We start from the raw sequence: 23,359 nt of genomic DNA, 5'->3' as shown, positions 1-23,359 counted from the left end.
AGGATCCAATAGTAACGAGTGACGCCATTTTAGCCACTCCAGTAGCTATGTTCCGCAGGGGAACATTTAAACACAAAAATGAATACAGCTTTACAAATAAACGATTAGTTGGACGTAACTAACGAATTTAATCGCAATTTTAAGAGACGAATAAAGAACCAAGAAGAAGCTTAAAACGAATTTAAGTCGGAATAATGATGTATTAGGTAGAGACATTACGAATAATAAATAGCGAATTGTAGGTTTTACGTACGAATGTGTATTATGGAAGTTTATACTACTCACGAGATAAACTTGAATGTAACCGCGAATTACTTCAATGTAGACTAACATCAACCAGTGACTACAGATATAATAAGACTACGGATACCATTATTGTCGAGAGAATCTCGTCTGTGGTGATTGAGACCTAACTTTACCCTGGGGTCCTCAGGCACCCAAAATCCATGACCCCTCGATAACAATGGCATCCGTAGCCTTATTATATCTATAGTCACTGCATCAACGATTTAACATGTTATTGCCACTGTATATTATCATTTCGTGCATGGCAAGTATTTCTTTACACATAAATATATAATTTATTTACATCTAATGAACACTGAACTAAAGAAATCTAGTAGGTAAAGAACAGCAGGATAGTTGTTCGTGAAACGTTTTGATAATATTGTTACTTCCGATACGAAACTGTTCGTTTTGTTGTTCAAGTTTGTGTCTGTAATTTATTATAAATTATTAGGAAGTTCCACGTCGTTGTGTTTTACCTGCTGAAAAATAATTAATGCATTGGTTATTTATACAAGTCGTAATACTGCCGAAATACGACGTAATCGAGAAAGAGTGGTATACAGTAGACTCGCGTTAAAGTAGCTGTGAGGGACTCTCGAGGCGGATTTTTCCTGGAAACGCTAGTTTAACGCGAGCCAATGGGCACGCAGGACCTCGTTGCAGTTCGATCGATCCACCAATTGGATCAGAACTTTGGTTACAGATGTCGACTGATAGTGACTGGGGCGTTCCTACCGCTACTTTACATGCACTACATTACCCGAGTCTACTGTAAAATGAAAAATTAATATTAATGTAAATACAATTTTTGATATTGTCGAGTCTAAAACTTATTTAGTTATTTATGCAAAACGGGTATTCGTTTGTTTGCCGGTAGTAAAATTTTTACCGTTTGTATCAGAATGAAATCGAGAACGAGAAACCAGTTTTAAGGAATAGTAGCAGTAAGTTCTTATTTTGTACATTTACAATTAATTAATTGTTTAAGACGATATGGGTAGCACATTTCTTGTTACGCAGACTGTATTGTAGGTTTTCGATCAGTGAATTCGAATCGATATATTAATGTAAGTCTTAATTTTTAATTTCAGTGGAGTCATCGAAATAGGCGACTTTGTCTATTTTATCCCTGCTATTCAGAATACTCATGGCAACTTATAGTAATGCATTAAAGCATATTCGCTAGACAACCATAAAAAAATGACGATTACAAGTCCAAATAATTCTGGAATTATTCTAAATAATCGTCTTGCTCACCAAAAAATAGTAGGACATGCGCTAAGTTATCAGAAAATCAGAAAATCTTGAAATTTTTTGTTTTCTTTATATCGAAGAATATTTAACTTATTCTCAAGATGTTCTTAATAAAAATGAGTTTAAGCATAACATTATAATGATGGTGACCTACACAAGGAAGCCAATAGAACATGATGTTACAGCTAGACTGTAGGTTAGATTGATTCTGATATGGGCCAATAAAATGTTTTTCGGAATTTCATTGTGAGACATTTTGAATATGTTCTAAGTCCCAAGAAACTACTACAGTACCTTTTCTATACCTTTCAAAAAATAAATTTTAGGGGTTGTTACCACTTATAGAATATGTATTGGTGTTTTGAATAAAAAAACCGTATTACATAATCAAGATCAATTTTTTATTTTTAGAAATGAATTTTGATACATAGCTATCGATACATAAAGTTAATAAAGAAACACTTCTAAACGAAAGTAGGTATTACATTTCATCAATGCTACTCCTGACGCTCCGTTATATCATGTACAACTGTCATGAAATAAGAGATCTTAACTGTTGTAACCTCAATTTAAAAAGTGACGTGTAAGAGTTAATATCTTTGTGTGAATCATGTTGATTACGAATAACTATTATAAACGAGTAACATTTTATGGTAGCCAATAACAATTATCGATGACGGAAATTTTGTTTGGTTACGTCTAACCATTATTGGCTACAGAAATTATATTCGTTACGGGTAACCATTATCAAGGACGGAAATTGTTTTTGGTTGCACGTAACCATTATCGATGACGAGTTCCGTTCCGTTTTTTCCGCCAATTTAACACAGGTTATGTTACAATACTTGCTGCCAATTTGCTTCACCATTTTGTTAGCAGGCATTGCCTGCAAAACCGAAGAAAAATGCGGAACCAAATGCCTATGGTTTTTAAGACAACTTTTGTCATTACTTGCTGGCAATTTTCTCGAAACTTGTACACAACTGGTTATCAGGGATACTACTTCCTAAAAAACTCCGTGTGATATTTGATAATCCAAAAAACAGTGTACCGATACATGGTTTTGATTTATTTACGAAACGAATCTGACCAGTTCCTGCATCCTTTGAAACTAATTTTCAAGAAAATAAAACGTCTGTAATTCACTTAATTTGAGGGACACGTAGCTGAATATTAACATACGTTCATTATTTAATTATTCGCAATAAATTGTTTACATTTACAAAGCGTTCCTGCGGTATTTCAGACAGAGAAATATACAGTTGACCCAATTTCCAACCGAAATTCCGATTGGGTTCAACTGAACTAAACAATTCCGTTCCTCTCGAACAGCCGTGGCTCCTTGTGTCCACGTCATCGATATGCATGGACAGCACCAAAGAGATAAGAATGAAAGAATAGACGGAGTATTTCATGTGGCTAACAGGAGGAGTGAAGTGGATCGTTTGTTCTTTATTTTCAGAATATCTTTGATACTGGCATATTTATGATATTTTAACATACATAGTCTTTTTCTTCGATGTTTGGAGAATCAGTGAAAAAATAGAATGTTTGAAATAATGAATCTGACTCCGACATATAAGCGATTAAAAAACGCACGGGTATGCCATATTCCGTCCGACAAGGATGCGACTCTGATTGTGAGATAGTGTGACAATATGAATAGTTTTATCGCTTCGCTCGGTGTGTGTGAATGTTTGATGAAAAATACTTCTTCCCGATCTAGGAGTTCTTCCTTAAACGAAAATTTAAGCTTGGTGTTTTATCTTTTTCACATAGTAGTAGTTGAAGTATTTTTTGATAAAAATGGTACTCGTGAGTCTCGTGATTCTCGTTTGTAGCTGCTTTCAGTGTTCATTGTTGGCGTAAGCCTACGCTGTGTCGTCGATAATTCCCTGCAAAAGCAGAAAGTAAAGAAGACGTACTTCTACATCATCCATCATCCAAGTATTAAAATCAATAAAATATGCATTATTGTAAGCGCAACTAAAAGTTATACACGTTACATGTTTGATTTCATAAAGACAATGTTAGTAATTTATCAGTGAGTCTTATAATAATACATAAACAGTTTTTTTTATTGCAAGTATTTATTGCAAGTATTCTATCTTACGAACTCTCACATCACGATATTTGACGTAATGCCGTATTCTATTATTTAGAAATTCATTCATTACACTTAGATCTGTAATTAATAGTAATCAAGGTTCCATTTTAGTGTTCTTATACTTCACCTGTGGTATGAATTCTGGCGTTTTCTTCGGGGCCAGAGATGAAATGCACCATATATTAAAGGATTTACTAGACTGTTGCTCATACCGAAAAAGAAGATTGCGCTTTGTAATTCCTCACTAAGCTGAAAATAATATAAACGTTTTAATACATGGTGTCGACAGCATATATATCATGTCGTTATAACATGTGCAATGTAAGTATAGTATGCTTTTGAAAATTTTGAATACTTTCGCCGTTTGTACGAATAAATAATTAAATAGCGACCTATTAAATAAATATGCTCGGTGTCTACAAACTCACAAGGGAAGGCACGGAAGTGTCCCCCTTCGATTTTGTTGAAAGTTCGTATGTCTGTTAAGTAGTCAAAAATAAGGGATACGTATTTTTTTTAATCGGGTGGGACACGACTTTAAGGGGTGAAACCACCCCTCGAAGTTTCGACCCGAAAGTACTATCTCGAAAACCAGATGAGATCATGAAAACTTCTAATGGACGAGGTTTGCGGTTTTTTATGTAGAATAATATGGTGCTAACAAATTGTACAAAATATGATTTGTTTTCCTTTTCTTATGCACAGTGTTTTTCACATATTAACGAGAACCTTTGAATATCAAACTTAAACATGTATACGAGAATAAATAATTTTTTGAGAAACTTTTGCAGGCAGGAAATAGTTTTAATTTTCCAGGAGCCCCTCTCGTAAGCTTTCTACGGTAATATCTCCATTTTCAAAAGCAACTTAACTCGTAGGTAGCATTTGAACGAATATGGTCATATTTTTTTCAAATTTAGCGGCATACGATCCTCCGAGAGAAATTTGCAAAAGGAGAATGTGTTTCTTGTTTTCCATGTTATAAAAACGATTTTGCAAAAAAAAAATATTATTCAAATAGGCCAAACCTTTTAAAGTAAAGGAAAGAAAAAATGAACTCAATTTTTGTTTATAACAAAAAAATTTCGGATCGAAACTTCGAGGGGTGGTTTTACCCCTTAAAGTCGCATCTCAGCCGATGAAAAAATTACATATCCCTCATTTTTGTGTATGCCTTATTTTTGACTGCTTAACAGACATACGAAGTTTCATCAAAATCGGAGGGGGACACTTCTATGCCTTCCTTTGTCAAAGCGATAACATGCAATGCGTCCATATGTCTACAGCTAGTTTGATGTTAAAAAGGGTATAGCCAGATAAGTGGATCAAAGTGTCCTTATACCAATTTAGACTCATGATATATCATTTCATAGCTTTCCAAGAACAAACAATCTCTTAAACAATAATTTTTCGATTTTTCCTCTATTTCCCCTATTTAATCGCATGCAAAAATTCATACAAAGGTACATGTTAGAATGTCAGCATCCACGCGCGATCGCCGGTGTCACGACGCGTAGTCCGTTTTCCTTTTCTTATGCACAGTGTTTTTCACATATTAACGAGAACCTTTGAATATCAAACTTAAACATGTATACGAGAATAAATAATTTTTTGAGAAACTTTTGCAGGCAGGAAATAGTTTTAATTTTCCAGGAGCCCCTCTCGTAAGCTTTCTACGGTAATATCTCCATTTTCAAAAGCAACTTAACTCGTAGGTAGCATTTGAACGAATATGGTCATATTTTTTTCAAATTTAGCGGCATACGATCCTCCGAGAGAAATTTGCAAAAGGAGAATGTGTTTCTTGTTTTCCATGTTATAAAAACGATTTTGCAAAAAAAAAATATTATTCAAATAGGCCAAACCTTTTAAAGTAAAGGAAAGAAAAAATGAACTCAATACTGAGGTGGGTAAGGTGGTATAAAATAATAGAAATTGTCCTCACTTCATTTATTTAGTAAAATCGGTAAGCGCGAATATTAGTGCAGTGTTGGTGTTGTAGTCTCGGAGGCTTACCATCGACTGCCAGTGCCTACTCTCGCTGCATTTCCTAAATACCTCGGAGTTAGAAAAGGCAAAAAAATATGGGAGAGAAAAAGAAAAGAGAATAGAAAAGGAAAACTTGAAAAGTCAGCGACAGCGATAGGGACAGCGGAAAAGAGTCATAAACAGAGAAAGTTAAGAGGTAGGCGAAGGACCGAGACTAACGAAAACCAGAACTCTGGCGACGCTCTCAAGGATGCGTTGGAAATTAGTGAAGGGCTTGTCACCAAATGTGCGACCAGCAGACAGGAAATAAAGAATAATAGCGTAACAGAGTTGAAAAGGAAAGAGAAATTTTTAGAAGCAAAATATGCATTGGCGTGCGTGGTGCTACAGCCACCACAATACGATGAAAAGGTTCCGACATAAAAATGCATAAGTACTTACACCGGTACCAGTTTCACGAAAGTAGGCAAAAATTGCAAACATTGACGACTTGTATTTTTTAAACAAATGCGATGAAACGGGGACGTACCAAAAAATATTGGCAATGTAAATCAGCTAATTTGTTCGGCAGTACTGTGCCACTGGCAAAAGCCAACGCAGCGCCCGTGTCAATCGGCAAATGTCGACGCAATGGGAACGCGGCTTTAACTGTACGAAGTAATTGTTTATTATATATGTAGCTCCAAGAGTATTCTTAGTAGAAAAAAATACGTTACTTACATGTTTGTTAGGATTAAGAAACATGAAAATTATCATCATGGCGTAATAAGGCGTCCACCATATGATGAAAGCTGCGACAATGACAACGCTGATTCTCAATGATTTGGTCTTAGCTCGATGTATCAGTTTTCTTCTGTTTATGTCTCTGTTCATGTGACACACATTATTGTTAGTTAACGCCAGCTTAAAAATTTTTTCGCTTCCTGAAAATATTATACTTTTAATATTACAGAAATAAATTGACTGCCAATAAAGAAGATATCAGAATACTAACACTTTCAGGACGGCGTGGCATACTGGTGGTTCATTCCATCATAATTAACAGAAAGTGAGGATCATAATTTAATTTGTAAAATCATTCTTGACGAAAAGACGTACAAATGACCATGCTGCCACAATTGGTAAAACATTAAAATGGGCTGCTGAATTATTAATAAATCAGCATACTATTTTATTAGTTGTAGTTAAAAAAACTCAGCTACAGCATAGAAAATTCAAATAATAAAAATTATTTTAGCAAAACCGAGTTATACAGTTTTAAGAAATGCAAGTGGGAGACAGTGCTTTCTGAAATTCACTGCCGTCCAGAATTTGTTAATATTCAGAAGAAGGGATTAATTTCTATATTAGGTCCGTATGAAATTATTTTATTAACATGGGTTATAGGGATTGACCGAGTGGTAGTTGTAGTAGGCATAATAAATAAATACGACAAGGCAGATATGGGCATTATCTAGATAAAAAAATTTTATATAACGATTTAAATGAAAGCTAATTTATCTTTATTCGTTATTCGAAACTTCGGAGAACTCGATTATCTTTATTCGAAACACCACGGACGAATAAATTTATTCGACGACAAAAGATAATTTTTTTATTGGAAGGAAATTTATTCAACCCGTCAGGTACCGCTCCACTGTTCATGACGCCTTGGGGTCATACACACATGTGGTTATTCACGGCGGCATGATCCTTGACTTGCACAACGAGAGGATCACCTTGTATTAGTAGCATGGAATAATTTCGCCTTCTAAATCTGATCGGCATGAACGTTGCAGTAACATACTACTCAGATTTTTCAGATAAAAATGCATCAAACGCAGCAATAAATTGGATTATTTTTAACATTATTGCTACTTAGACAGGAGAAATGGATTTAAAAAATTGGGCTTTGACAGAAATATGTTTCATTATTAGAGGATTCCAAAAATATATTTTTTTTATTTTGCATATTTCGCATATTGCATGTATCTTGCATATTCTTAGAAAAACATCTGTATTTTTTTTCCGCCCTTTTTTAGCCCTACTCGAATTTGGAGCGGTCGCGTTACGCTGTCAAAAAGCAGCGTAACACCGTATATGATTACTTATTAATAATTATATACATAAAATAAGATTAAATACATAAACTATTCGAAACAGTACTAGTAAGAACGTGTAGAAACGTGCACCTTTTGTTATATGTCTTTAGGAAATCAACGTGTATTATCGTATTAGGTTATGTTTCTTTCGGGCTATATTATGTAATTTTGGCTGAGTGATTTCACAAAGTATTTATGTCTTCTAGAAGCTAAGACTGTAGACATTTATAATATACGAAATATTTACATACATTTGCAAAAAATCAGTATAACTATCGGAAGTCTGGGTAGAAAGTGATTCTGAATAATGATTTTAGCGACCTCTACGTTTTGAGAACGGTGAATCTGCGGTGGGTAGTGACACTAAAATATAAATGGGGTACGTAACCCCAGAAAAGTGGGCCGCAAAAATATATTGGACGAAATGTCCACTCCTATACCTCGTCTGTGGCCGGGGCAACAAAGTATGCGTTTGCAGAGTTCCACGCCCCCCCCCCCAACCCCCTCTCAGTGGTGGGGATGACGACTGGACAATAATCGTGGATCAACAATAAGTCAATAATCACGAGGTCCCTGTATAATTTTTTACGTATCGCGTATTGAAATGTCGATATTATTCATTGGATGGATATATGTGTTCATAGCGCTCAAAAGATTAATAATGTTTTAAAAAATTATGTCATTTCTATTGAGTAAAGTATAAAAGGTTTCTGATAATAGTCATTTGTTTTAATAAACAAGTTTTTAAAAATATTTATTGCGTAATATTCAGATAATATCAAATCAATACGAAAATCCGTAATACAATGTTATAACAAAAAGTTTCAGAAGTAATAATACGACAAATGTAAATATAATGTATATGCATACTTACGAGAGATTGTAATCACTGTCGACACATATGTTGTTATAAGAATAATTAGAGGAAGAAGGAACATAAAAAATAAACTGAAGCACACATAAAGTTGTTCTTGCCAGTGTTTAGTGTAGAACCCATGAGTTACACACTGTGAGAATTCTTCAACGAATGGACCCCGAGCTACATGGAATATAAAAATCTGCAAACCAAAGATGCATTTTCCATTTCAATATAATATAATATAATACGAGGGTCATCCCAAAAGTAATGCATACAGCGCATGCAAGCAGCACCTAACGCACGAACAACATTTTATATACGCTCGTTATATAGCTGGCAAGTTCACGTACTCGTTTATGCGTAAAAGTGGTCATTGTCATTTTTGAGTAGCGAGTTGTGTTTCGTTAAAATGAAAAGGAAAAATACGTCGGCTCAAATTACGAAATTGCATTTTCTTAAAAGAATTGCAAAATAAATAGTTAAATAATATTGTTTTTAACTGAAGTAAGTTTTGTTAGGTTCTGTTATGTCTGCACTGCAAGCACCCACAAAGCTTATTTTGAACAGTTTATTAATTCAGCAGTTATAATTCATTGAAAAAAGGTTGACACTATATTTCAAACAGCTATAAAATCAAGAAACTTTTAAATTTTCAGAAATTCTTCGAGATACGTTTACACGTGTAGCATTAAAAAGTATAACATATTCAAATTTCAACAAAATCCGGAATGTTACTCCAAAGAATGTCCGACTTTACATGGAATATCCCTTAGAGAAATATCTACACGAAGATACATCATTTGTGATTCAAACTGAACTCCTTTAATAGTACTACTATATTTAATGTTAAACTATGTGTTCAGTCTCAAAAAGCGTACAAAAATATAGGGGATAACGTATCAACTTTCTAACAGCGGGGATGCAGAAACTTCTCGCGACCGCCAAGAACTGCAGTAACCAATATCTCGTTATTGACAACGACCGAAACGAATTTTATCCCATCAGGCCCGAAAATACAGGTGACATGTGATATTAGTCTATGCAGAATTGACTTCTTTAAATGATACCATACTAGAATAACTGAAAGTATTAAAATAATGTTGCAAACTTTTTGGATTCAAGCGATTCTCCGTCATTGGGAAGTTCTCCATTCACATCTACAACACTCATCGACTTTCCATCCGATAGCGTGCTCACTTTGACGTACCGACAACGAAGGAAATGGACCGAAATGCTCGCCGAACGCTCAGTTCGTGCTCGGTTCGCTGTCCGCAGCAGGGCACGTTTTCTTCTTTGGCGCACGTCCGGCGCTCGTTTGGTGTACATTCGGGGCCGAATGCTCAGATGTGTACACGGCTTTCAAGAGCTCAACTTCAAGGAAGAAGTAACCGGTACTTATTCAAGACATACCCAAACACTGACAAGCAGTACATAGATCACCAAAAAGATTGTATTGAAGGGCTGTAAAAGTATTTTAAAATTCAATAAATTCCTTTTCATTTATACGCATTTGTGCATTACTTTTGAGATGACCCTCGTATAATATAATATAATATAATATAATATAATATAATATAATATAATATAATATAATATAATATAATATAATATAATACAATATAATATAATATGATATAAAAATTTTGTTACAATATAGTGCAAGTATTTCAGTATGTATATAGTTCACAAAACTACTCCTATTTGAAAACTCATTTTTTAGCGAATATTTGAAATTTAGAACAAAAGGAATAGTAGAGCCTAGGAATCTGAAAATTCAATCAAATAATCATCTAGGCATTTGCTAATATTCATCCAAAATTGATGAAACAAAAACCATTTTAAAGTTTGAACCTTCTAGTTTTTGGTTCATTAAATCAATTTTATCAAACTGGTTGTCTAGACGGTAAAATACACTCTTAAATAGGAGTGTGCCAAACTGTATTTTTCCTTGATGTTCATCAAGTGCTACAGAGTGCAAACAATATTTTTTTGCAATTTTGATATATACCACCGGAAAGTATGATCGTTTGTCTTTAAAATAAAGCAAACTTTATCGCATAACTATGTTGTTTAACAAAGATACAGACAAATGTTTTTCCGGTATCCGTTTTCCTTTGAGCATTGTTTAAACATGTTTAAATTTCCATAATGCAATAACAACATATACAATTTTATTCGAGAGTGTTAATAGAATAATTTGATGCAACAATCAATCGAATAACCATAACTGTTTGAACACTCGAAAGGTTCAATGTTGAAAATTTGCGTTTTTTTCAAAATCAATTTTCTCGAAAACTGAGGATGTTGACAAAATACCGTTTGCAGATTCGTATTCAGGGCACAAAATTATATCAGAAGCGGCTATTGAATGTTACAAGTCCGTAAAAAAGTCCGAATTTGTTGAACAGTGTTATATTTGCTGCCTTCAATCGTGTTCACATCAATCGATTCTACATTAATTAGTTATAATAGGATGTAATGTTGCACGTATCATTTTTTTATTAATGATCGTAAGATAGATCATTATTTTAATTATACTACATTATCATGCTTTTCTTTTACCATTTTTCCTATCCGTTATTAACGTAATGGTGTGATCTATCTTGTTTTGCACAAACATTTTATACATTTCCACATTTGTTGATTCAGTTACTTATGTTGTTGTTATCAACATTGTAGTTTTATAATTGAACGATTTAGAATTCGCTAAATTGATTAGTACATATAGTTTACGCAAAAACCCTGGGGAAAAAGCTAGTGCATGTAAAAGACACTTGTTGTATCTATTATGATTTATTACGGCAATTTACATCTTCTACATTCTATATCGACGAACTTTTTACGAAAGTACCTGCATCGATTAGCATTTTTAAATATTGTTGCTCCGTGTAACGCTTTCTTCCCGACCACTGCATTTCATATTATTTTATGAAGCTTGATAGAAAAGTTTTCTGATGATCGATATGCACGAAATTGTTTCGAGATACTGATATCGAGGGGTACTTAAAATATCATCGTTCATTTGTAAACGTTGATGCTCGTCCGTTGGTTATTTGTCAGCAATGTGACACAAGAAATTTTTGGCTTCTTGTCGTAATGAAAAATTTCTAGTATTTCCTTATAAAGAATTCAAGATTACCAAATCGTAGATTGAAGTTTACACGTCAATGAAAGGAGTTTTCAGAAGTAACAGGGGCGCAGACTATCTATACGTCAGATTATTATCTCCGTTATAAAGGTATATTTTTCTTGCTTATAATATATACGTATATTGATTAAATTTTATGAAATGTAATTACTTTTAATTAATAATGTTTCTAAATTACGTGATACAATCAAATTTTGTTAATATATGGAAAATGATTGTGAAAAAAATTGTACATGTTTATAATGTTCTCAAAGTCTAAAGTAATTATCGTACGAATAATTAAGTTATTTATTTTTGTTATATAATAATTATTGGTTAGTTTGTTTTGTTATGTGAACACAAAACCTGTAAATTGTGATATAAGCAGTGACAATATTAACTATACATATAGACATCTCTGAACGTAGCGACCAAACCTCGACGGCTTGTTAATTCGTTACGCTGAATCATAGTCAATTCAAAAAAGTATAATGTATTAATATTCTTATAAGATAGAGAATACAAGCTTCTAGTCGTAACGAATGAAGCAAGTTTGAAGCAGATGTTTTTAGAAGCGTTAGAAATAATATATGTGTTATAATAATAGTGTTCTTAAGAACAATAAATCCAATAACGATACCATAATAATAATAATGGAGAGCATTAAGCTTTCTATAATATTCTTCATCGTCAGATTATTCACGCTTAAAGAATTATTTTCAGATTTGAGGTGTTTATTGACTCAATAACAAATACACTGCAATCATGGTGACCGATTCGGCAAAAACAATTGCACTGGTGATCTCAGCGATTAAAAACCTTCGTGAAGTAAAGGGTTCTACGACACGGGAGATATTACATTATCTTTCATCCGTGTATGATATTCCGACCCAAGTTGCGCGTCGGCAGGTTGGTCTCTTTACATTTGTATAACAATAATATTTCGTATTTTTTTTTAATATTACGTTCAGAACATTGATTACATTTTACATAGTTTTGGCAGTATCTATGCTTAATACAGTTGTAAATAAACGTTGATAAAGACACGAATTTATAGAAATTGCTTGTAGAATATTGGATTACATTTTTATACTAACATTTGCAATAAAATCCTCATAGTGTTTCTATTAATTTTTTAAACAGATTCGAATTTCGTTATACAGTAGTATTCACGAGTAGGCTACTTTTAGGCTTCGCGGAGTAGATCTCTCGATTTGTCTGAACTGGTGGCAATTAATATAACACCGAGCACTGAGCTCGGACGTCAAGCTAGATAGACACTGCGAGTGAGTGAGACATAAATGAAATTTTTTATAATTTTCGTTGTTTCTTAATGAAAGTATAATATGTTTAATGGGTTGCTGAAATTTTCATAATAGAAATGAGTCCAAATACTGCACAAGTTGGATTATTTTTAGTTATACATCAACGTGTATTCACATTTGTTAGTCGGATATTAGAATATGTGTGCGTATATGTATGCATGATGATGTGAGTACAAAATTTTCACACAAAGTCAAAAGAATATGTGGAAACATAAGAATATAATGCATTATAATATAACGAAGAATACTGCGAAACGAAATTACTTTATCTATTTGTGTACATGTTTATTGTATGTTTCAAATGACACATTCGTCGTGTTCTTCTTAAACTAAAAATCCCCGGTTGTGAGGAAAAATTAAATGACTAGGCTATAGGTTTCTAAGAATAATAATCGGTACATCAAAAGTTATTTTCGCGCCATAACAGTTTTTTGCGAATATCTAAAAAAACTAAGCCCAAGTGACGGGTACATGTATAGGGAAAAATTGTCCAGAATGTTGACTTTGACAACATATGTCAAGGTCAAGATCATCGGAGTTGGGTCCCCTTTTGTAAATAATTACCATGGAATGACTAGTTATCACATATCATTGATGGGTACGTATTAATCCCTCGGGTAAATGATAAAAGCCGCGAAAAGTAATATCTTTATTACACTCATGTACAAATGCGAGTACAGCATTCGTAAATATATCTTAATTCTGTTACGAAGCATCATAATGATATTAATTCTTCTTTTTAGTACTGAAGTATCTACTACAGTCTTGCACGCTTAATAGACATCTAGATTCTTACATCTTTCGATGCCTGTTACTCGAATCTGTATTAACCGATTTTAATGAAAGTTTCAGTATGTATATAACTAACATAAATCTTCGATATGTATTTATTAAATTTTTATTATAGCCTCAGATTATAAAGTTGTAAGAAACGGCGTTTACTATTTTCTTCGCGATTCCAACCATTCGCAACTTTTTCAATTTTGTTTATACATCTTTCAGTCAACTAATATTTATAACTTCACAAAATAACTCAAGTCATTTGGACAAATTTTAAAAAAAGTTGTTCCGTTTTAAACGGTGTACGAATACTTTTGACACCGACTGTACCTTCTCGGATAGCTGTCGCAACGCGGGCCGAAGCTTGCGTCAATTATGTAAGCAGGTGAAATTGTAATTCCATGTATGTATAGACAGTATACGATACGGAGAGAGAGATAGACGCACGTGAGGATCCTCACCAATATGAATCATACTACCTGCACTCTAGACGCATAAAATTCGTTCAGTGAAATGTCGTATTCGAGCAATATTTATTCAGATAAAAACTAAACGAATTCGACTATGTTTATGTTGGAACATAGGAAAATGAGCTGCGGTATTCTCCCGCGTTTTTTATATTATTAATTCTTTTTCATTAATTCCGCTCCCGTATTTCTATTGTATGCAAGAGATTTATAAAAACTGAACGTGCTGGAAAGAAACGGTTTACAGCTTCGTATTCAGCTCATAAAGGTCTATCAGAAACGCTTATTAGAGGTTATAAAAACGAAAAAAAGTTCAAATTTGTTGAACAGTGTAATCCGAGTTCAAAGGATGATGTTTGTATAATATCCTTCGAGTCTGATGTTATCTTTATGTAATCCAATGAGTTTAAGATCGTTTTTATACGTTCGATAATTTCAAGAGTGATTCGGTTAGTTTCCACGAATCTTTTGTCGACTGTAAAACATAACGCATGTCACTCAATTGCTACAGAATTAAAAAGGCAGCTTCAAAACATTGTTTTTTTCTTTTGGGAAACAGATGCAAACGGCTCTAAGACGTGGTGTAGCATATGGTATTTTGAAAAAGAATGGCGGCAGTTACGTTTTGCCAATCAACCGGGACACGAAGGGCGAGGAAATCGCGTCCCAGGAGATTAATCTATTAGATTTCTGCCGCAAGAAGAGATCACGAAAATTGGCTTGTAAATGCAAAAAGCGGCGACGATCTCGACGGAGAAGACGAAGGAAGAAGAGTTGCAAATGCAAGAAAAAGAGGAGACGGAGGCGGAGCAGAGGTTGTAAGAGAAGGATGAGGAGAAGAAGTAGGGGGTGCAAGAGAAGGAGAAGAAGAAGAAGCAGCATAAAGTGCAGAAGGCGCAAAAAAAGAAAATGTCGATGCGGTGGTCTGGGAAATAAGCGTGTTCGGCATCGAATGAGAAGTGCCGACGCATTACAAACAAACACCAAAGTAACAAACGAAAAATTCTATGAACCGCAATTTGAAGCCAATGATTCTGGGCCCAGCGAATGCAGCTCTGTATCTTCTATTGTTTCAACGGTAGATTGAGTATGTAAGTCAAAACAATTATATACTTGAGACTATTTTATGGTGTATAAGATGGATCAAAAGTGATGTCACAATGTTTCTGGGCATAATTTGTATCTCTAGAATATAAAAATAGAATAATAAATCTAGAATAATAAAGAACATTTCTTATGTCCTCTCACATAGGACTATAACTAAAAACATTAAAGTTCAGTACTTCATAAAACTTTTATTCTCCGTCTTACCCGACGTGACAGGTAAACTTCAGCAGTCCGTGTTATTCGAACTGCTATTTTGTTTCCCTTGCCGAAAGAGTCAACATTCAAATCGTAGTTTTGCATTTTTACAGAGTCTGTAGTAGTGTTTTCATTTTTCCGATTAGTGAAGCCCAGATTTTGATCTCAAAATTGACTTTCTGTTTGAAACTAGTTTCTGTTCTATTTTTTTATGTAGTAAACAAACAGGCAGTGTAACATAATTTTGGACATTGGAACACAATTGATGTTTTCACGGCTCGGTATCATATAGTGGTAACTGCCGAGACTTTCAAATGTATACAGGGTGTCCCAAAATGATAGAATAATTCGCAACGTCCATATTCCTCATGTAAATACAAATCAAAAATTCCTTTACCGTTTTGTAATCTGAGGCTCCATTTTCGAGACCTTAACAGTTAAATGAACTTCAATCAGCTGAACGCTCGGCCACACGCACGCGCAGACGCAATGAAGAAGCGCGCGACCCAGGTTATTGGTCTCTGCTTCTTGACTGTGCTGCGCGTACGTGTGGCCGTCCGCTCAGCTGATCGGACTTCATTAAACTGCTAAGGTCTCGAAAATGGAGCCTCAGATTACAAAACGGTAAAGGAATTTTTGATTTGTATTTACATGAGGAATATGGACGTTGCGGATTATCCTATCATTTTGGGACACCCTGTATAATCCGTGTCCTTTTGGAAGAACGTTCTTAACATTTCGTAAGCATGTTAACTATCCAGTGGAACATTTAAAATATCTAGTTGCTGTTTATTGAACTGGGACATGAGCAAGGTACACTATACAGGGTGTAACAAAAGTGTTGTCCGACCCGGAAATGGGGCACTCGGGGGGTGAATTGGAACAAGTTTTTCCTTAGCAACAAATTCCTTAGCAAACAAATCTGAGGCTTCGTTGCCGAGATATTAACGAAAAACCCCGACCAATCAGAGCGCAAGTTTGCCAGCCGAGTTCGCGCGCTGCGATTTGTAGCCAACGCTACCGCGGGAATTCGGCTGGCAAACTCGCGCTCTGATTGGTCGGGGTTTTTCGTTAATATCTCGGTAACGAAGCCTCAGATTACATTGTTGTTGAGGAAAAACTTGTTCCAATACACCCCCCGAGTGCCCCATTTCCGGGTCGGACAACATTTTTGTTACACCCTGTATGTAGTAGTGAATCATCACACCAGTATCACTGTGTCATTTGACCACCTGTCGAAGCTAGCTGTAATAATTGCGTAACGTTGAAAACGTTCCACTCTAATCTTCTTGTGCCCTTATACATCTTTGAAATCTTTTTTTCTAAGTTCCTGTAAGAGGCGTGGCAAGTGGATACCGGAATTACGTGTAGTTGCTCCTGAGATTTATTAATTATATTCTTTCGCGTAGCAAAATGTCAGTCCTTTTAGCACCCATTTAAGGCGAGGGAAGAAGATGAAATGTTCTTAAAATTAATGGGACGAAATATACTTGTGATATGGTTACGGTGTGGAGAGGAAACAACATTTGAGCCAATGGATTTGACGTTTGAGCGACACATGCGTGTTTTCTTCAGACGTGACTCAGCCTTTACCCTCGATTACTGCTTCATCTCTACATCCTAGCCTCCAAGTTACGTTTAATTTTAGGAAATTTTCATCTTCTTCCCTCACCTTAAACGGGCCTTGAAAGGACAACGTTTTGCCACGCAATAGATAATAATTAAGAAATAGCAGGTGGAGCTAAACTTTATTCCGGCGTCCGTTTATTACGTCGCTTACAAAAACTGGCAAAGAAGATTTACAAGGCACGGAAGGACAGAAGAATATTACTTTCACGGTAATCCTATATAATTATTGTTAAGATTGATAATAAATAATTTATACATAAAATTTCCGAAGTTTTTAGTCAGACCTTGAATGTAAATCAGAAAATTTTGTTGTAGAAATTAATTTATATCAAATTATGAGGCAAAAACATATAGAAACACTGCTGTTCATATTATATGTTATTTTTTTCAGGAACCCAAGGGGCATCATCAAACCATTTAAAGCATTACATAAGGTGGTAAATTGTCAGTCTTTATGTAAACATATAAAAGTGCAACTGTATATTCATCTTGATAAGTTATACTTCTTGCAATATTGTCATTTATTTAAGATATTGTATTATTATTACGTGTACATTGAAATTCTTTAACGTTTGTATGTACTTACAAGTAATTTATTTTTGTATGTACGTGGCAATGTCATGTAACGATTTACATTCAGAATTGTGCAGTTGTATTTCCTCTACCTGTTTTAATGAAGACCATATGATAACAATAGTTTAGGAAGGAAAAATAAAAATACATCTATTACGTATCCCGTGTCAATGAATTTAATTCAATATATCTTTTCCTAATACATGACACACGCCAGCTTCCATTTTTTCCAGAAAATGGATTAGCCTGGTTAATATTCGAATAACTTTTGCCAGCATGAATAAACGCGCCGCCAAGTGTCGAGCGCTGATGCCAAGACCAGCGACCGTGCAATGTAAGCAGGTAAAAAATTAATATATTTTCATGAAAGGGTCACGAATGAACTGAGAAGATTCTCCCGATAGAAATGAGTCCAAATACGACATCATTCGGACAATTTTCAATAATATATCATTTTTATCGCAACATTATGTATGGTAAAAATTGTTCAACTACACTCGAATTAGGACTCATTTTCATCGGGAGAGTCTCTTCGCTTCATCTGTCATTTTTCATTCATACGTGATTTCTTAAATCATCTGTGTCTGCTTCCATTGTATGCCGATGATCGGTCGCTGGTTTTTCACGTTCGACGCTTGACGCTCGCTAGCGCGTTTATTCGTGCTGGCCAAAGTTACCTTCGAATAAAAGATACAGATAAAAGATGAAACTATTATCCGACGCTACGAATAAAACGCTTCGAATTAGAAAAGTATGTTTTATTCGTCGGATAATTATCGTCAAATAAATTTATTGCTTCGCCGCTCGTCGAAAAGAGATACTTTTTTTATTCGAACTTCGAATAACGAATACAAATTTTTTATCTTTTATTCGTTATTCAAAATTTTTATTTAGATAAAAAGGTCAAACTGCAGAAAAGCTGCCTACACTCCAATTTGTATGATTTTTGGAAATGTTGTAAGACTCGACACTTTGATAACCTTTTTTCTATACATATAAAAGGGGGAGATGCTTAGTTTCCGAGATATTCGCGAAAAACTGCCGGTACGAGCATATTGAATTCTGCCTATAGTTTGTGCGTCACTGTTGGTTGCCGGCCACCGGCCACTTAGCTTTTGTTTATTTGACTGCAACAGAGTAACGATTCATTCTCAGCAGAGTTATTAACGTGAACGGACGTTTAGTTTCATAGAATTGCAAATCGATTAGTATAATGCTTCAGAGTTGGTTTAAAAGAGTTTTTTTGCTTGAAATGTGTCTAACCAACTCTGAAGCATTGTACCAATCGGATTGCAATTCTATGAAACTAAACGTCCATTCACGTTAATAACTCCGCTGAGAAAATGACTCGTTACTCTGTTGCAGTTAAATAAACAAAAACTAAAGGCCGGCAGCCAACAGTAGTGACGCATACATAGCAACAGATGCACAACTATAGGCAGAATTCAATGGCTCGTACCGGCAGTTATTCGCGAATATCTCGGAAACTAAGTATCTCCCCCCGTTATGTGTATAGAAAAAAGTTATTCAAAATGTTGAGTTTTACAACATATCCAAAAATCATCCAAATAGGAAGGTAGGCAACTTTTCTACAGTTTCACCGATAAAAATTTTGATCAACTTTGGAATACAGAGTGAATGGGTGAAGGTGAGTAATCAGAAGAGGTTACTCTGTTATTAGCAGTTCGATCGAAAATGTTTTTATCAGGTATAGCATGGTTTCAAGCGAGCTTTAACGTGATTATAGCAAATTTTTTTTCAAATCTTTTTTTTCATGATTTTTCAAGATCACCTTCAATTTTTTGCAAATACACCTATAATTTTTTTACGCATATCTGTTAGAGGATTTCAAGACGAATTCGGTAAGTATCATAACATAACATGTGTTAGGCGTAAAAAAATTATAGGTGTATTTGCAAAAAATTTAAGGTGACCTTGAAAAATCATGAAAAAAAAAGAGTTGACAAAAAATTTGCTATAATCACGTTAAAGCTCTCTTGAAACCATGCTATACCTGATAAAAACATTTTCGATCCGACTGCTAATAACAGAGTCATCTCTACTGATCACGATTCGTGGTTTACCCTGTATATGTATACGTCGCTCCAGCACTGTATCCGTCTGATAGTCCCAGTCGTCTTCGTTTGTGCACGAAAGTACGTGTAGTGTCACGTAGACACAATAAGGAAAAGAGGTATCAGTTACACAAATCTTTCGATTCTTTCTTTCCTTCAATGTCGGATCAAGGCATGTAAAGTTTTCCTCTGTTTACCACGGTATGCGTAAATCTATCCCCGTACACTCAACCGAATGGAATATATAATCTATTTGTGCTAATAATACTCAGAATTCATGCTTTATCGGTAATGTCGGACGTTGACACTGCAATGGTAAGGGATCATGGGACTATTCTATATCTTGTCAATGGTGAAAGTACGTGTTCTAGGGAAGTGCCTCACGCGGCAATATAGGAAGCTGCAATATAGCAAGAGTCCATTGTATGTTATTAAGAGAAAAATAAGATTTCTTAACCGTTGCTGCATTTCTGCATAAATAATAAACATAGAAATTATTTTCTACTTTGTAGCGCATGTCGAAATCTATGCACATTTTTTGAAAATATTTTTGTCATATTTTATTATTACTGAGACTTTGAAATTTAAAAATTTATTAGTTACTACCGTAGTTTTGTATTCATCTTAAACATACTGGTATTCTAACTATGTTCTTCCTCTACCCTTTACTTGCAATTTTCCCAACAGTAACAGATTACTTTATTAACTTTAGGAAGACGCAGGAGTAGCCTCGTTGAGTCCACCAATTAAAAAATATGGGTGATTTTCCGAAAAACATCCGTATCCGATGATCCTCAGTTTGACGTATGTCATCAAGATCACCTTTCCGAATAAACTTTAAAAGGTGTAAGCCGCCGCTCAGTGGTTATTAAAAAGTTATTTAATGGTTTTAAAAAATACTGTTCGAAGCGTTATACTGATGTGAGTTAGTTAGAGTTAGTTCCAAAAAAATTGGTTGAATAAATACTTGCTTATTTAGTCGTTGAATTCCGCCAAAAGTCCGTGGTGATAATAATGATACCTTTTTTTTTTGAACTATCTCTAACCAACTCTGATTTAATTTTTCTTAAATTTTCTCTAATCAACTTTGAAGCATTATTAACATGTTTTTTGTTTACAACTTTTTAATAACCAATGATCGGCGGTTTAAACCTTCTGAAGATCACTCGGGAGGATGATCTTGATAACGTATGTCAAAGTCAGAGTCATCGGGTGTGGGTGCTTTTCGGAAGTTTATCCAATCTGGCTTAGAGCAGGTAGACCACTAGTAGATTGCATTTGATTACACTGCTTTGTATTATTATAGTTGCAGCTGAATAATTCGCCGATTGGTCATTGATCATTAGATAGAGATCCTATGGTGGGTCACATTGTGCTGAATATCTTAACTACTAATGAAAATATTCACATTTCTTTCATAAATATACTCATAAATTAGAGAAAAAAATATTACTCCTGTACTATAGTAAACCGTGTTCACATTGTAAATTTTATTCTAAAATATTTCACAAAAATTCCTTAAAAACATTACCTGAGGGGCTGCCAGGGTGAAAGACAGTATCCACGCTAAGATTACCAGCCTCAAGCATCTGTGTGCCGTGTTCAGTCCCTTCATAGGATATCTCACAGCAATGAAACGGTCTACACCGATCAACACGAGTACGAATGTACTCAGATACAGGCTGAATACCTGTAGGAATTTGAACAGTTTGCACGCAATGTTTCCCCATATCCACGCGACGGTATAGCTCCACAGTGCTTCCCCGCCTATGCAGAACACAGTAACCAATAGATCAGCTACCGCCAGGTGTAAAATCAGCGTGTAAACTGCGGACCAGCTGTGCTGCCTGCGACGATTTCTTGTGATCGAGTAGATCGTCGCTACGTTTGATAAGAAACTGAGGATCGCCATGATGGTTAGAACGATGAACTTGAACACAGTGCCAGTCGTTAGCTGTGGTGCGTGCTCCAGGCATGTTACGTTGTTTATCGAACCAGAGTGAAACACATAATCGAGTTCGCTGACATTGTGCCATGTTCTGGAGTCAAGGGCAAGATCAAGGCCGCGAGAATGACCGACAAAGTCGGTCAAATTATCGCAGTCTGGTAATACGGCCACGGAGAAGTTTCCGACTGGTTCAATGAATGCCGTCATCGTGTGTTTCCTTCAGACTTCCTTTTCGTATTCATCATATTTCTGGTTGGTCTCTTTATTCGGCCAGGTGCTAACTTGTTAAGACGGAAAAAGGCGTGAAAAAGTTGAGGTTAGGAATGATCTATAGCTTCTATGAATGACTTATATTTTTTCAAAATGAATGGAATAATTTCGAAGGAGGGGTTGTGAATATTTCGGCGCTAATTTGGATGAAACTTCGTAGGCTAAAAGAATAACTAAAAGTAATAGATACATATCTTTTTTAGCTGTAATAGCTCAAGTTTAACGGGTAAACCCACCCTTCAAAATTTTACCCCCTGAGAGCTAACTCGGAGACGGTTAAAGATAGGAAAAAGTTGATTAACAAAAAATTGAACGGTATAAGTATGTTAGAAGAAAATGCTAGAGTTACTTCTGCTACTACATCTCTGAATTTCTTTTTATCAGACACTGTTAAAGGTATCGTTTACGATACACGACCCAGAGATGTAAACGATTTTAAAAGCAAAATAACTTAATCATGAGCTATAATATCTCGGACAACATTAGCAGAAGCTATCAAAAATGCAATTCATAGAGCTGAAATGTGCATTCATGCACAAGAAAGTAAAATTGAACATTGAACTGTATCCTTGTCAATAAAGAATACTTGTAAATTGTAAACACATTGGCACGAAATATTCAAAATGTTTCTCTCATTTCTGAACTTAAATGACCTTGAAGGTCATTCTACAACACATTGATGAATTCATCTTGACACATGCTTTCATACGACATAAAAAAATACACAGCATTTCATTTAAAGAATTAAAGGTCACCTTCGTTTCTCGAAAAATATTGCAGAAATAAAAAATTGATAAACGTTATTATGTCATAGAAAGCTGAAAAACTCGGCTGTTTCATTTTTTTTAATACGATTTGCGAAAAAAACGCTGGCTCATATCGTGAACACCCTGTTATACATATGTACATATGTATCTATAAAAATACTATCAGTTTACGTTTTTTTATTTTTCGAATGTTTTAAAACATTCGCGACAAAACACGGGTTACTAAATTAGGAAAATTTCTCTAAAAACATAACATATTAAGGACTTTCTATGCGATGATGTAAAAATAATTAACATCGATATCGTCAGGTGTTTTAATGACACACATTATATGTCAAGTAGAATTCATTTCCGTTATTTAGATGAGCCTTCGATAGAGCGATCACTGTAATTATTAGATATTGCCAGACGTTCTTTTTTGTTGCCAACGACAGTTTTGCTTGTATCGGCAGAATAAATGATCAAACGGAAGTGTAGGTTAACCTCGGCATCCATCAACTTCCGTTCGATTTCTCGGG

General features: G+C 34.8%; 1 protein-coding gene across 1 annotated transcript; it reads right to left on the bottom strand.

The window, feature by feature from the left end:
* Positions 1-3,162: 3,162 nt before the first annotated feature.
* On the bottom strand, positions 3,163-22,017 carry LOC107193764 (gonadotropin-releasing hormone receptor). The gene is made up of 5 exons (XM_015583269.1): positions 21,388-22,017; positions 8,594-8,777; positions 6,359-6,561; positions 3,777-3,898; positions 3,163-3,437 (listed from the first exon to the last, which is right to left on the bottom strand). Exons 1-5 carry the CDS (start codon positions 22,009-22,011, stop codon positions 3,314-3,316), a joined length of 1,257 nt encoding a protein of 418 aa, XP_015438755.1. The 5' UTR covers positions 22,012-22,017; the 3' UTR covers positions 3,163-3,313.
* Between the last annotated feature and the right edge of the window lie 1,342 nt (positions 22,018-23,359).

This window comes from Dufourea novaeangliae, unplaced genomic scaffold, assembly GCF_001272555.1.
Source record: "Dufourea novaeangliae isolate 0120121106 unplaced genomic scaffold, ASM127255v1 scaffold24, whole genome shotgun sequence".
Taxonomy (NCBI): Eukaryota; Metazoa; Arthropoda; class Insecta; order Hymenoptera; family Halictidae; genus Dufourea; species Dufourea novaeangliae.
This window is presented reverse-complemented; position numbering and strand designations above follow the sequence as displayed.